The sequence below is a fragment of the Copadichromis virginalis genome, linkage group LG17 (assembly GCF_057382275.1).
Source record: "Copadichromis virginalis isolate Kocher_CV1m ecotype Utaka linkage group LG17, C_Virginalis_male_GT1.1, whole genome shotgun sequence".
NCBI lineage: Eukaryota > Metazoa > Chordata > Actinopteri > Cichliformes > Cichlidae > Copadichromis > Copadichromis virginalis.
In genome coordinates, this window is record NC_140634.1 from 40023969 (window position 1) to 40039658 (window position 15690).

The window sequence follows — 15690 nt, forward strand, 5'->3', positions numbered from 1 at the left end:
ACTGTGGCTGCATTTCCAGCAGCCAGTATGGGGCTTCTTTTGAACCCTGAACGATTAATCACATGTCCTGTTTTATACGTCCTGTCAGGTAATTCTCGGTCTTACCAGCAGTGGATGCACACCGTAAAGGTATTTACCGTACATGCTGTATCTACATCTATACCTTTCCCAGTGCTTTTATTTTTATATATATTATTCCCGAGTTATACTTAATTGAAAGCATGACAGGCGCGACTTGGCGTTTGAAGCCTCGCCGTTGCCTTTGGAATGAAGGCGCCGCCTGAACGCGCAGATCGAGCTCGAGTGCAGTTGGGTGCGTGTGAAGCGGCGCGTGCAGCAGGACAGCGGAGACGGACGGGGAGGGAGACGGAAGCGATTTGACGTGACAAGACGTCCTCCGACATGACGTGTTGATCTGGCAGCAAACACGGGCGTTACTCCGCTGAACCACGCCGAGAACACGCGTCTCTCCCGCCTTCATCTCTCTCTGGCCATTTCCTCCTCTTCTCTTATCCGTCTGTCTCGCTCTCTCATTTCTGTCACAGCCCCCCCCACCCCCACCCCACCTCACCACAACCTTGGCCTCTCCCTCTCTCACTCACCCCCCCAAAGCCGTCAGCTAAGGCTGAATTAGTCCTCTAGAGTGCTCTTCAAAGGTTTGTTAAAGTTCATATTTCCTGACTGACAGGGATCTATAAGAGGGGCCTTCACCTCGGCTCCTCTTCTCCTCTCCCTCTGCCAACTTCTGAAACGCTGCCTGCCATTTACTCTGTTTAGCCGTTTAGCCGGCGCTTTGTGCTTACACTAAAGACCCAGCAGAGAGAAAAGAGTTGAGACGCCAAAGGAAAAAAGCAGCAAATCGGAGAGACAAAGAAGAAAGGCGGCGAGAGATGCTGGGTGCCATAATGTCAGTGTGCAGAACTCAAAGTACGAATCAATCACATACCATCCTTTCTATCGCTGTTTTAGGCTGCTTCTAAATAAAACCACGTCGTCTATCGCTGCTCGCTGATACTGTTTGGTGTTTATGCGTCGCTGTTAGCAGCTGTGTTGTTTTGTAGATTGTAGCTAAGGTGTGCGCTGTAAGTCGTGCTGCGGCCAACGTGTGGCGAGTGACATAGGAGCCGATCAATCGGTGCGATCGCCCGGTGTGGTTTAACGTGAGCCGGAACTCATTTGTCGCCAGACTGATTGCAGTGAAAGTCGATAAAGCCGCATCTCTGCGGCTGTAGCAGTAATTGATTCAAATGTTCTTTTGAATGTTTGTGCGTTTGCCCCAAGCGCCCGTCCCTGACTGACTGTTTCCGTGTGTTACAGAGAGGAGGAGCGCTCTTCAACACAGCCGTGTCAAAGGTAAAGTGTTGCTTTGCATTCGTGCACAACAAGGATTCAAACCTGGAAGAAAAAGAGGTTTTAAAGATGTTTTTAAAGGTTTTCAAATGAACTTTTTCAAACTTGGCCGACGAGTCGCCAACAATCAGGAGAATTGTTCACAGCTAGTAGATATTAGATGAGCGTGTTGTTATGTGGCGTACGGTAGGGTGGCCGGGGTGCCCCGCCTGGATGTGCGAGGCTCTCTCATCCCGCCTCTTGTCTGCATGTTTTTTTGCCACGGGGATCAAAGTATTTCTTGATGTTACATGAAACCAGAACAGAATGTTAATGCAACATGTTTTGTGTGTAATCTGTGTCTTACTGTGTGTGTGTTTCCCTCCTAGGCCAAGGTTCATGCTAAGAAGGGTATCCGGGACTTTAGGGGCATACTGAAAGCAAGGGTGAGCTGCACCGGACCTTCGCACGCTGTCGGGGGCGTGCAAACACACCCGCGCACACATCATTTTGTTGGGAGGCCCTCGGATGGATACATGCCTCCCTCATAGAAACAGACAGGAAAGCTGCTTTACATGGAGTGTGTGATTCTGACGTAGGGGCCTTTTAATGACTGTTGAAGCCTGCTTAGCGCTTTGTTCAGGGCTGTACATTTTTAACCAGCGCCCCTCTGGCTATGGCCTGTCATGTCATCCGAGCCGCAGCCCCTTCTTTCTCTCTTTATTGTCTGCATATTTCATCAGCGAGCCTGTGATTTCCTCAAAGCTAATGTAACGAGGTGTATGTTTCCATAAGCCTGATGGATTTGATAAGGCAATAGCAGTTTGATCTGTCAGTGGGAAACCGAGAGGCTCAGGGTGCTGATGATGAGCAGGAGGGGAGGGCGCGGCGGCGGCAAACAGAGGTGCGGAAAGTGTTTGATTCTCCGCTTAAACACGTTTCCTTTTTAGAGAAATTAATTTATGATGCGATTCAAACTGCACCGGATTTCTTTTGCTGCCAGCTGCACGACCCCAAGCGGGGGCCCTAAAACCACGAGCATGTCGATGCGTCAGAGGTGGTTACCGTGGTTGTTGTTGTCGTAACTCAGAGGGAAATGTTTCAAGCGAAAGGCATCCATCTGTCTCGTGCTGAAAAATGTCTCGTAGAAGTGAAAAGTTTGTTTTTGGCTCTGAGACTGAAGAACAACCAGACTTTCATCAGTTTTAATAGCAGTTACGTGTATTTGCTCGTGATTCTTTTTTCTCCGACTAATTTGGTGCATTGAGTATTTTCTGCATCACAAAGCGTCCACGTATAGTTGAAACTGTGTCACGCAGAGGAAACCAGGTAAAGCCACGTGGATTTGTCGAAAACCAGCCAGAGACTGATCGTTTAACCTTTAACGTAACGTTACTGTGAGGCGGCATCAGACGGCTTCGTTGCATTCATTGCTCTTTTGTAGGGACGTCGATATTTACGCCTGTTTTGTAACCGAAATTCATCTTCTTTGTCAGGACGATGAAGAGGAGGGGATCGTGGTCTATCCAGGATCTCCAACCAGTACCAAGAGCCTGTCTCCAAGGAGACTGCAGAAGATGAGACGGGTATGACACACACACACATCAGTAAATGAGTTAACTACATTTACACTGACTGATTACAGCAGAGCTCACTTTCACTTGACCAGAATGGATTCAGTGTTTTTCCTCTGAACTCTTTTCAGTCCACTCCCTCCCCCCCACATCTCTCTGACTCCCCTCCCTCCCTCGTTCTCCCCCAGCTCTCTGTCTCTCTTGTAGCATCTCTCAGAAGTACAGTAGTTTGTCAGGGTGCCAAATGTAACGATAAGCATTTTTTCCTCGTTCAATGCGCTCGTGTTGTACATTCAGTGTTTTCCTCTGAACAGCACGGACAGTCGAATCAGCTCATCTGCTGGTCAGCGTTTCCTCTGAAGAATTTGCTTGTGCACCATAAGTGCTAGCACTTTATTTTTGTTCTTTGTTGTGTGCAGAGCGTGCACACGCACAAAACACACATTCATCAATAAATATGCGAGGAGAAAATACTCTGTAGTTTAACTATTAGACGCTGCAGCGCGGTGTAAATGAAAATGTGTAGATTTAGCATCGCGCCGTTGGAGTCGCACACATCTGTGCTAAACAAATGCACACAGCCTCGAGGATGCTGCTTCTGCTCCTGCCTCGCGTCTGTGCTCGGCTGGTCCAGGCTGGAGCTTTTCCACCTCTTATTGCTAAATGAATATATGGACTCCCAGTTCCCAGCTTTAAAGACGCACACACACACAAACACGCCTGCGTGCACATTCTGACATTTTGGTCACAGTCGTGTAAGAGTGTGATTAGGAGAGGTTGTGCTGTCTCTAATTAGTGTTGTATTTCCTGTGTGTGTGATGAGGCTGGAAAGTCTTAGCGCAGAGGAAGGTGTGACGGCCGGGGAGAAGAGAGGAACGGCAATTAGGGCTTTTCTAAAGGCCTCCTCGGACACCTCCCGCCCCCCAGCCGGCATGCGCGTGCACCCCCACAAACATGCACGCACACACTTTTTTTATTCAGGATATACAGCCCCGCTCGTACCGCCGAGGCCCGCTCATTGCCACAGTAACGGGTCCCTGGAGACCGCTGGAGGAGGGACACGCAGGACACAGGACGGCGTGTCCCACAGCGCCGCTTTGTGTGTTTGTGTTTAGATGTAGTCCATCAGTTTCTCTTCCCGATGATGCTCCCGTTCTTTGCTCTCATAATATTGATTTTCTCTATTTGCATATTAACCAATTCACACAAATCAAAAGCACTTGCAAACACTACTTGGTTTAATTGATGAAATGGATATTAATTAATATTCATGCACATAAATCCTCGGCTGCAGGTACAGGCCTCAATATTTTATTGTATTTTGAACAAATAGTCTGCAGTTTTTTCTCTACATCAGTAATTTCTATACTTTGAACCGCTTAGTGCAGCACATTTACATTTGATCTGAAGACGAGCGTCACCGTTGTTCTCGCGCTCGCCGTGTCTCACTCGTCTCTTTTTTAAATTATTTTCTTCAGCTTTCTATAAAATGTTCGTGCTGTTGTTTTGCCCACAAACGTCTTGACCAGGTGTTCCTCGCACGAGAAATTGATCTCAGTGGGACTAACCCAGTTAAATAAAGGTTAAGTAAAGTGGAAAAGAAGCACCTTGATCCGCCTCCCTCGCTCGCGCCCGCACGTTTGGCCCGCGCTCATCGTTAAAAGTTTTTTAATCTTTAGGGGTTTTTTGTCGTGTCTCTAACCACACAGCAAACATTTGTCTCAACAGTGCAAAAAAATCCTTGTAAATATTTGTGCACTTTTAAGATCAATGAGGGTAAAACGATGAATAAAAATAGCTTTCAGTGCAAGGCGATAAAAACCTACAGTGAAAATGTAGAAAGTAACACCGTCATGAATGTGTGTGTTCATGCAGACTTATTTTAAGTGTACTTATTAAACTGGCAAAGACTTTTGCTTTAAAAACAATCCAGTAAACACATCATGAAACATGAGCGTCTGTTTTTTATTATTTTGAGAGATTTTCTGCACCTTTTCCTTAATTTCTGCACTTAATTGACCAACAAGTGGAGTCAGTGCGTCGCTGAGCCAGGAGAGAATACACTGCTGTTACACGTCTAATAAAGGTAATATTACCAGCTAATTTGTTATTAAAGCATTTTGTGCTGCGTGCACTAAACCCATCAGCGACGCCTCCACCGTACGTTTAACCGAGTGACCGTCGGAGCGCCGTCCACCTGAAACACGTCAGCTGCAGAGACGCTGCAAACACCAACGTGGAAGAAAAATGTTGCTTTTTTTAAACAAATCTTTTTCTTTGCACACATTTCTGTGTGTCCTTGAAATGAAACGAATGATCCCGCAGAAGCTCCTTTAATTAATCATAGCGAAATAATCATAGTTACCAAATTCCTTTTCTATTTGATCAGCCAACACATGTACCAGAGAGGAAGTGCTGCTGTCATATGCATTCATATTTCAGCTGCTTCCGCCAATGTGGGTGATTTGTAGTGTTTGGTGAGCGTGTTGATTAAGAATGTGGGAGTAATCCTTTCGTTTGACAGGAACGAGGCTGAACGGGGCAACAAACAGCCATTGTTCTGGCTCCTGTATGGTTTCCTGTGAGCACCAGTTTCTGCTCAAGATTTAGCTTAGAGTGTGTGTGTGTGTGTGTGTGTGTGTGTGCGTGCGTGCGTGCTTCATGTGGCACTGTGCTCCAAACATCTGTGAATAGAAACTATGTCTGTACCTCATCCCTTTAGTATGTGAGGCTGTATCTGAGTGCTGTGCACAAACATGCATTTATCAGTTCGCCTCAGGTTGGAGGCAACTGAATGACAGCTGTTAGGCGTGCAGAGGAGAGCAGAGGTCGGGACAGCGTTATGGGCAATCACAGCCAGCAGGCTTGTGGCCGGGCTCAGCCCCCGGGCTGTGGACTCTTCACCTGGTGAAGCAGGAGAAGTGCCAGCTCAGAGTTGAAGGGAAACAGGAAGCTAGCACAGATGTAAAACAGGAACAAAGTCTGCAGGATACTTGAGTGTGTGCATGTGTGCGTGCGACGATGAAAGGCTGTCATTTGTCTCCAAGATCAAACGTGTTTTTACTGATATGTGTTTTAAAGACATTATTACCTTTATGTTCTGTGTAAATGAAGATGCTTTAACGGGGACAGCACACAGACCCGTCTGGGTAAAGTGGTTGGATCTGAAAGTGTCACAGCTCAATAATCTAAATTTTAAATGTGACTCTGAGTGGAGAATAGGTTTGTTATACTCATCATAAGATTAACGCTGCGCATTAGTAGCAGCAGTTTGGATGTGTTAGCGTACAGTTGCTCTGTGTGCTTCCCTGGTATCTGCATGCATGTGCAGTCTCCTCTCCACTTAGTTTCTAAGGTCTTCAGAGACCCGCTGGCTTCCTGGCTGAAACCAAAGTGCCATCTCCTGGAAGCTTCAAAGTACTGCATCGCACCCACTGAAGGACACCTGGTGATTTTTCTTTTTTTAACCTGAGGTGTTCAGTTTGACAGAATGAGCATAATGCACATTTCGTCTTCTTTTATACGGCTCCTGGTTTGAGTGAAAAGGAAGCTTTCAGCAACAGCCAGTTGGACAGAGGAGCAGTGGATCGCTCCTCAAACGCCGCTTTTTTTCTCCTCTCCCTTTTTCGAGTGAGCGGCTCTTAAACAGGCAGACACTTGGCCGTACTTCTGCAAAGGCTTTGCTTCTCCCCGAGGTTTGTTTGCATTTACTGGAATCTCTTTACATACACTGCCAAGCTGTGAGATTAGTGCCCGCTCTGAAATACCATATGAAATGTATAATGTTCAACCAGCTATTAAAGCCCACTAGCGTTTGGCCCTGTCACAGAGAGTTGTTCTGTATAACTGGTCATGCAGGGAAGGAAAGCGGAGGAGAGACCAACTTTGTCCAAACACAGCTTGTCAGAAGCACGGTGGCGACCTTTTCCCCGACTGAAGAAATGAATCGAATCTGAGTTTTTCTTCTTTACGTGTCTTTGCTCGATGTAATCTTAGCTTGTTTATAGCCGCCATGTTTACAATTACAGTTCAGTTCCAGTAGTAATGCATTAAAAAAAGTCCATAAAATCCACCGATCCTTGTTTTTAATTCGACAAACCCCCGAGAGTTTTTTAAAATAACCTGTTTTTATTATTTTCGCGACTCCTGCTTGTCGTGGTGAGGAGGAAGGAACGGAGAGCCCGACAGACGGAAACGGTGACATCTGTCACTGACAGCCGAGTGATGGAGGGAAGGAAATGAAAGACGGGAGGCGTGGAGCGAGAATCGCTTTTTCATTTTCGCCTTTCAGCTTCCCATTAGCCGACAGCGAGAAGCTAATGAAGGAGCGGTATGATAATGTGCTGTTCTCCTGCTCGGTGCTCTCCTCTGTCCTGTCAGGCCTGTGGCGATGTGGGACGGTGACAGAGCTGTCGCAGCTGTAACAGCAGACCTGTTTGCACTGGTTAGGAATATCTCATCGTGCATGTCTCTGTATTTATATTTTATTTGCTGTTGTTCACATCGACGTGCAGCCAATCTCATTTCTGAGCTCCGATTTTAACCGCTGCTCTTGGTTGTGACAGCTCCGCAGAGCCGGTAATCAAGTAACTACCAAATGCACACTTTGATTTATGACGGCGGTTAAATGAACTCAGTATGCTGGCCGTTACAGAAACGAAGAAGAAGAAGAAGAAGTGATAAAGCGACCCCTGCTCTTTTATTGTGAAACGCCTCGTTGTTGTAAATAGTTTGGTCTTTCCTGTTGCTCTGAGGGTCACAGTGAAGAGAGGGAATGACAAATTGATAAAGCCGTGAAGTGACGTCCCATCTATTTACTGCTCCCTGCGGTACTTCCTGTTGTGTAGACAGAGCTGTAACCGAGATCAGAGGGCCGGGCGTCGTGACCTGTGTCCGGTCGCTTTAATAAACACCTACACGCAGAGAGAGGAGCTGCGTTCATAAAGGATATAGAACATGCGTCTGTAGTGTTTAAGAAAGTATTTGTGTGTCCGAAGCCGACGCTCCGCGAGTGTCTCACAGGTGCATCTCTCGCTCTGCTGGCGTGCTTTGCTGGCTGGCGTGCCGGCCTGGCCCCAGATTTACTGCCCTGACACAGGAATCCATTAAAAGCTGTTTAGGGATCCCAGGCCTGAGCCCCTCTGAAATCTCTTTCATTATAGCTCCAAGCTACCATAGAAGGGGAGCGGCTCGGCCAATCAGCAGTGGCACCACATGTGTTTGTGTTTAGCCCGATGGCTGAGAGGCTTAAGTGGCTACTGCACACATCTCCTCGGCTGACTTTTATGGAGAAAATGGCACTTTAACTCTTTGTGTTTCTTTTTTTTTTTTTTTTGTAATAGTGTGCATGCGTGTGTGTGTGTGTGTGTGCACACGTGCGTGCACACAGGCCCTAAATGAGGCCAGCGCAGCCACACGTTACATTCCGCCTGTCTGGCTGGCACCGCGTCAGCTAATCAAGACCGGCTTGCTTCACCGTTCCAATACTGACCCCCTCCAAACTGCCCCCGCCCCTCAAACACACACTCGCACACCATTCCCATCATTCTTTGGGGCTTTGAGGAATCCTGCCTCACCTCTACATTTCCTTCCTTCCCGTTTTCACTCGTTTACCTTCCTCTCTCGCTCTTTGTTCTGGCGTTTGAGTCACGGTGCACGATCACAATCATCCTCAGAGTTCCTTCCCGACACTCTGATCACTTTTGAGGCTGAACAACATCTTTTTTTTCTGGGTGACGGCCTTTGATAACGCAGCTTACGTTAGTTTAAAGAGAAACGTGCAGAGAGGTGGAGCCTAAAAGTGGTATTAAAAAGCAGAGAAAACATCACTGTAACCCACTGCGGCGGTGCTGTAACTGCACCCACGGGCGCTTAAAGACAACACAGATATTGTTAAAGAAAGCTAAATGAGCAAAATGTAAAGAGTGTGAATTAGAAAGCGTGAGATGAGTTAACATCAGGGAACATGAACGCAGTGAGAGGAACATGTGCATCTTAGTGGAAGGCATGTTAATAAGTGGCCCGGGGCAGATTTGGGCTCCCACGGGGAGAGTCCTGCCCCTGCGCTGTAAAGCTTCTGTCTCTTCCCTAACCCGCCCATTAAACACGGTACACAGGTGGCTTATTAAACCACCGTGTCAGACGACCGCAGTGCGCTCAGATCATTCACCACGCTGCAGTGTCAAATGCACTGGTGCCATAATGCAAGTTATTGGTGTAGCTGGCCGTATCTTGACTCTCCGGCACCTTTTACTTCATGTTTAATGCTGAGTTTGATAAAACACTGCAGGGGATCTTAAAGATTTTTATCCCCAGACCCAAATTTGACAAATTTAGTCTCCACCCTGAGGACGCGGGCTCGTTAAAACAGGCTATTAGTCCCGTCTTATGGGGACCCACCAGACACGCACTCTTTTTTTCTTCTTCTTTCTGTCGAATCCCAAGTCGTACTTTTATGAAAAGCTCAGCAGAACGCCGTACTCTGTCTGGACTCGTGTTTATCAGCAGTCTTGTATTATTTACTGAGAAGCTGAGACACCCCCCCCAAACCCCTCGGGTCCATTTTTATTGTTTTATCTCGTTATTTTTTTCTTTCTAACTACATCCTCCTGCCTTTTTATTCTCATTAACAGCATAACTTCAGCAAGTCTCCCATGAGCATGGGCCCTCGAGAGCTGGGCTATGGGCTTGATGATGAGGAGCTGGACAATGCAAGCAAGTGAGTGAAGCCATTTTCAGTTTTGGATCGATATTTCAAGATATGACAACTTGGGGTGATGGATTCAAAAGTTGGTTATGTGCAGAAGTGCTTTTGTCCTCCTTTTTTCTTTCTCCCTCATGGCGACACTGCCCCCTAGTGGACACACTGGGCAGGAGCACGTTGATGGAATTGTGATGTCATTTGTATGATGTTGAGCAGCATATTGCATTTGACCCTCTCATAAAAACGTGGTTATCTTGTGAAAAATGATCTCTTGGACGCGCGTGCACACAGATGAAGGGGTAATCGGACGTTTCGCTCTTTTTCCTCCAAACGCAGGGTCTCCTCAGAGGACAGCGGCGACGTGCCGTCCTACAACGAGGACAGCGATGACTCGTACTCCCTCGATCTGGACATCGACTCCTCTCAGTCGGGCCAGATGAACCTTCTGGAAGAAATCCTGGATTCTCTGACGACCACGACGATGGACCAAGGAAGACTCAGTGCCGCCAAGAGTCTGGACTTCTTCTTGTCCGTGGATGATTTAGACTACAAAGCCCCGGTACGCAGGAAAATGTAGAGTAGGACGAGTCTCGTTTTACAGGAAATAGAAATGCTTTCTGCGTCTGCTTTCACCTTTTTATTTGCTAAGTTGTGAATAAATCCAACATATCTAAAGACGGCTTCATTCTGACTTGAGGTCAAAGGTCATCATATGCATTAGTCAATAAAGAATAACAGCGAGGGTGAACATGTGGTGACTCTCCTGCCTCTTGTTTGCCAGACCAAGCCCACGCCCTGCAGCGAGTCCAGACCTGCAGATGAGAGCAGCTGTAGTGGAGGCGGCGATCAAGGCGGGTGGAATACGGGTCAGGATGACACTGTGGTCCACGGGAAACACCTTCCACCGTCCCCACGCAGGCAGCCCACCAAGAGCAGCCTGAAGATGTCAAAAAAATCCGCAGCAGTCCCTGCGGCGCCCGCTGCTAGCCCACCAGCCCAGAGCGCCGACGTCTCAGTGCCGAATCCTCATCAGTCCGACCCCGACCCGCTGCCTACAGCGTGGAAACCGGGAGATTGTTTCTCTTACTCGCCAACGCTGTCCCATCGAGTCGCACCTCTGCGGTCGTCCCCCACTCTCGCACAAACCTACAGTTCCTCAGCATCCGCGTCTGACCCAAGCTGCTCTCCTGCACCGGGGGTGCGGGCGCGGACCATCTCGGACCCTCAAAGCGGCTCGGAGCCTCAGCAGGCCAAGAACCAGACTGCCTCGACCTACGTGCTCAGGAGGAAGGTCATGTCCAAGGAGACGACGAGGCAGTACCAGCAGAAGGCCCTCCAGAGGCGGGAGAGCAAAGAGGGCATGGGGAGCCCGTCGAGGACCAGCCATTCAGCCGTGCAGGTCCCCTGGGAGAAGGAGATGTCCAAAGAGGGGCTCCTCGGGCTCGGCCTGTGTTTGGGTCAGGGTAAAGGCTCGGGGGCCCCCGCGGCGCAGGATCAAGGTCTCCTGGAGGAGATCGACTCTACGTGTTGCCTCGGCGCGGTCCTCCACACCAGCCTGCAGCTCTCGCAAGTTAACAACAGTCACCACCAGGTGCAGGGCAAAGCTGCAGACGACTCCTGAGTCTGTAAAACGCAGCAGGTTTACTCTTCTTTTACGACTAGCAGCTATCTGCAACAAAACTATTCTTTTTCCCTTTGTTTTTAATCTCGACACTCGGCTCCGAGCATACGTCCAAACCTGCCAACACAAACAAAAAGCCACCGAGTGAGGAGCAGGAAGAGGACGTGGTGCGCCGCAGAGATCTCCCTCTGTGAGCCGTCTGCATATTTTAAACTCAAACCTGATTTATAGCGATTGGAAAAAAACAAATCAACTAAACGTCGTCGGCTCTTTCCTCTGGAATCGGATGCAAGTGCAGCGTCTCGTGAACTGTGATCCAAAACCACAGACCACAGCCGAACTGTTACCATCCTCGTTTAACCTGCTTCACCAGTTCATGACTTGTTTAAAAAAGTACAACTGCAAACAAAAGTTACTTCAGCAGACGGAGATTTTCAGTATTTCTTTCTAATGATCTTTAATAACGTTTTGTGTCGTCTAGTATTTTTCACATGTTCACCCCAAACGATGCACTAAACGCATTTTCGATAAAGTCGCGGCTGACGGAGGAGTTTGGAAAAGCCTCCGGAGCGTGTCAGGAGTAAGAAGGGACGCTGCGTCGCTCCAAACATTTCACATGATGAATTTGCACATGTGGATTAACAGCTGATGATTCCTACCAGGTACTAAAGTCTTTAGCAAAAAAGCAGGTGAGGCGGGCCTTTTGACTCGCCGTACGCTGCGTGACATGTCTGCCTTACACGGACATGTGATTTCTTTTTTAAACTCTGGTGTCTTAATCTACAGATGCCACAGCAGGTACTTTGTAATCAGAATCACTGTTGATTTAATAGAATAATGAATGATACATGATGTGCTTTAAGCTGCTGTCAGTCGCGTCCACAGTGATGTCCAAATCTCCTCAGGACACTTTGTTTTCTCCACACTGAAGAGACCCCAGTCAAAGGTCAAAGCCAGTATCCCTGCTCCAGGCTTCTCCCCCATCACGACTCTCACTTTGACCTTAAAATTACGGCCAGTTGTTGCCGATTTCATGACGTTTTATGCGGGTGAATAAAGGTGAACTTTCTAGGAGGTGCTCTATATTTTTACGATGAACAAATCCCCTGAAAAGACCAAAACTATCAGGCTTTGTGCGTCTCGCCACTATCACACTCCTGTGTTCAGTCTTTGGCTGGTTTTTGGTCTTTTCACAGTATTTGCTGACGTGTCTTTCTTCGCCTTTCTCACACGAGGGAATAACGGTCTGTGCGTGGGTCGGAGTCACGCTGCACTATAATGCAGCGGTTGATGATTGTACTGTAATGAAGCAATATAGTTCTCAGAGTAGCCACATGGATGTAATGTGCACAGAGTCTGAAGCATTCCTGTAACAGACTCTCCTGTGGAGAGAAACGCCGCGTCCAGCCCTCGCGGCTTCCCGTCATTCACCGCGTCACCGCAAACCCAGAGAGAAGCAGAGCGCTTTTCTTCTTCTTTTCGGGAATATTACATTTATGGTTCGTTGTTCTTATGATTTATGCCAGACGCCAGTCGGTGTGGCAGTTTAATAGCAGCCATTTCTCCACTTTCTGAGTGCTGCTCTGCGTTAACGATTTGCTCATAAAATCACTGGCGTGCTTCTAAAAGCCCAAGAATCGGTTAGCGAATCCAAAACGGAGGAAAAAACCAAAACAGACTCCAGAAGCGTTTGTGTGCTGCCCTCTGTGCTCTGTAAACATTAAGAAAATACTTCTGTACTATGCAAACATGCCAAATACTAAAGTTTCTTTGAGAGTGATTCGATTTCACTTGAGTATAAAGTCACGATTGGACTGCTTTCTGCCCCCGAACGAATAAACAACCACATTTAAAGAGAAAGCTGGTCCGTGTGCTGTGCCTTACGCAGGTACGCTGTAGGAAGCTGGGCTGTGCGTGTTTCTGACCACCGCCCGGACCTGAGAAACGAACCTGACACGAACTCGCGTTGTTTTGGTTGGTCGTTGGGTTTCGGCTGCGCTCAGCTGGTTCCACTCAGTGTTTTTAGGGTTTCTTTGCTGCGGTGGTCGCTGGGAATCTCCCCGCTCGTGTTTAAGAGAAGATCTCGGGGTTACTTTATCCTTTTGTAAATGAGGTACTTTTCCTTTGGTTGTTAGCGGATTCCTTATGTTGTGTGTGCTCTTTTTTTTAAAATAAAAAACTTGTGCTGAGCTTATTCTGTATTTAAAAAAAGAACAATTCTCAGAGGAGTTGATTTCATAATGAAAAAATTATTTTCAGCTGAATAGACGTATTTTTGCTGGCTTGAGTATATTTTACATGGATAATATATGATCGGTGTTAGAATTTGTTTTTACAAGATACATCTAATATTTGAATGTTTTAGATTTTATTTTTGGAGGAAAAAAGAGATATGGACAAATGTCCCATGTAGCCGTTCACATTCAGATGGACGTACTGACGCCTGCTCGTACACAGTAAACACGGCTGTGGCCGCGTGGACGCGCTGCTTGTGCTTTCTGTTGCTTTCATTTCGGTATTTCGCGCCTCCATCGTCATCAAACAGAATGGTGGACGCGAACATCCGGTCTCGTATGTTACGTCGCGTGTTGGAGTGAAATGTAACATTTCATGTAAAATGTAACAAACAAAACTAGCTACTGTAAATCTAACGGCGGAGGGGTGAGAGGGAATATTCGAGTGTCCAGCTGCTGTTGTGAAGATCATTTGAGAAGCTTTACACTAAAACAAAGAACCACGAGCGTGTCGGACTCTGTAAACGGGACTCGGGTTGTCCTGAAAGCGTGTATTTGCAGTGAGTGGGAGGTGGTGGATTATGTAGCATCTTTTACTGAGTGTGGGTTCATGCACAGGTTCTTCTTTACAAAGATGACGATGTCACGACTTTTACACTGAATGTTACAGTCGGCAATTAAAAATATATATATTCCCCCCTCCCCCTGTCTCGGAATCGTGATGACGATCAGCTCTTCGATAATGCATTTATTGATTTTCCCGATACTGTGCACACTTGCATGTTCCCACTGCAGAGGAAACAACTGTCTTAAGTAACTGAGGTCAGTCTAATGTGCTATTGATGAGTAACCTGGTACAACTGCACACCATGTATGCACTGTGAACTGAAATAAATGATACTGTTTGATGCTTCTGCATCTCCCGACTCCTGACGCTTTGTGCTCACGTGGACAGAATCAGTATTTGATGGTGGATACAAACCACACGGGGACTTCCTGTGGCGTGGGTCCGTTTTAATCATTTCATTGGGTGATGTTCTCAATAAACAAGGCTATAGCTCTAAATAACAATCTCAGAGTTTAGTTTGTATGATGTCACTCTTCTCAAATGTGTTTGCGAGGGGCAGCCAATCAGAAGAACAAACGCTACTTAAAGGGGGAGGAGCAAGAATAGTTTAAGAAACCCAGGAATCATTCCGATATGGAAGCGCGTTTCCGCCACTAAAAAAAAGGATCCATAACTCAAAATTCCGAGTTATTTTCTCGAAATTTCGAGTTACTTTCTTGAAATTTCGACATATTAACTCGAAATTTCGATTTATTAACTCAAAATTTTGAGAAAAGTAACTCGAAATTTCGAGTTAGCGCTGCCAATCAGTAATCTATGTGAATGACGTCATTTCCTCGTTACCCGGAAGCTGAAGCCATCAGCTACAAATGCTACAGCTAAGCTACCGGTATTACATCAAGTCGTGATTGCACAGATTGCTGAGTGTTTTCAGCCTGGCTTCACAAATGATGAAATCCTTGTGTTATTAGCTGAATCACATGGTGTTACTGTCAGCAAACGTACTCGCGAAAGCGCCAATTTGTTGGGATCCGTTTTTGAGTGCGCGCTCCTCTGCGCCATATGCTTCCGGGTAACAAGAAAGCGACCTCATTCACGTATATTTTTGATTGGCAGAGCTAACTCAAGATTTTGAGAAAATAACTCGAAATTTTGAGTTATGGATACTAGCTGTTTTGTTTTTATTTAGTGGCGGAAACGGGCCTCCATATTCCGAGGATGGAAGTACAGACGTTCTGCTTTGTAGACGTCGAATGAATGACAACAAACTCAGTTTAATAAACATTTTGATCGAACTCAAAAGTTGAAAATGGAAAAATCACAGTAATAAAAGTCATCATTACAGTATGTACAACTTCAATGGCTGCCTAGACAAATATAATGCTACTAATCCTAAAACATGAATCTGGGACTAAAGAGTTGCCACTGAAAAATTAACTTGGCACCAAAGTGGATTCATCAGAAACACACAAACAGTCTATAATCGTCCTGTTGGAAACGAATCCCATGAAGCTTTTATAGCTTCCACCTCTACACCGCAGAGGGGCCCAGTGTGCAGACATCGTGGCCTATTCTAATGTACTTGATCATAACCAACCCTTCCTTATACACACTCATGGTGCTTTCATGATTGATGTGTTACTGAGAGGCAGAGCAGTATG

The 15690-nt window shown here is 46.7% G+C and overlaps 1 protein-coding gene across 3 annotated transcripts in view; it reads left to right on the forward strand.

The window, feature by feature from the left end:
* dennd1b (DENN/MADD domain containing 1B) overlaps positions 1-14379 on the forward strand; it is a 92874-nt gene extending 78495 nt beyond the window's left edge. For all 3 annotated transcript variants that reach the window (XM_085437403.1, XM_085437404.1, XM_085437405.1), the window contains 7 exons: positions 89-129; positions 1318-1353; positions 1719-1775; positions 2826-2915; positions 9536-9621; positions 9943-10165; positions 10388-14379. In XM_085437403.1, the coding sequence (XP_085293529.1) occupies positions 89-129; positions 1318-1353; positions 1719-1775; positions 2826-2915; positions 9536-9621; positions 9943-10165; positions 10388-11227 (1373 nt within the window). In that variant the 3' untranslated portion in view covers positions 11228-14379. The remainder of the gene's footprint in view (positions 1-88; positions 130-1317; positions 1354-1718; positions 1776-2825; positions 2916-9535; positions 9622-9942; positions 10166-10387) is intronic.
* Positions 14380-15690: the final 1311 nt, after the last annotated feature.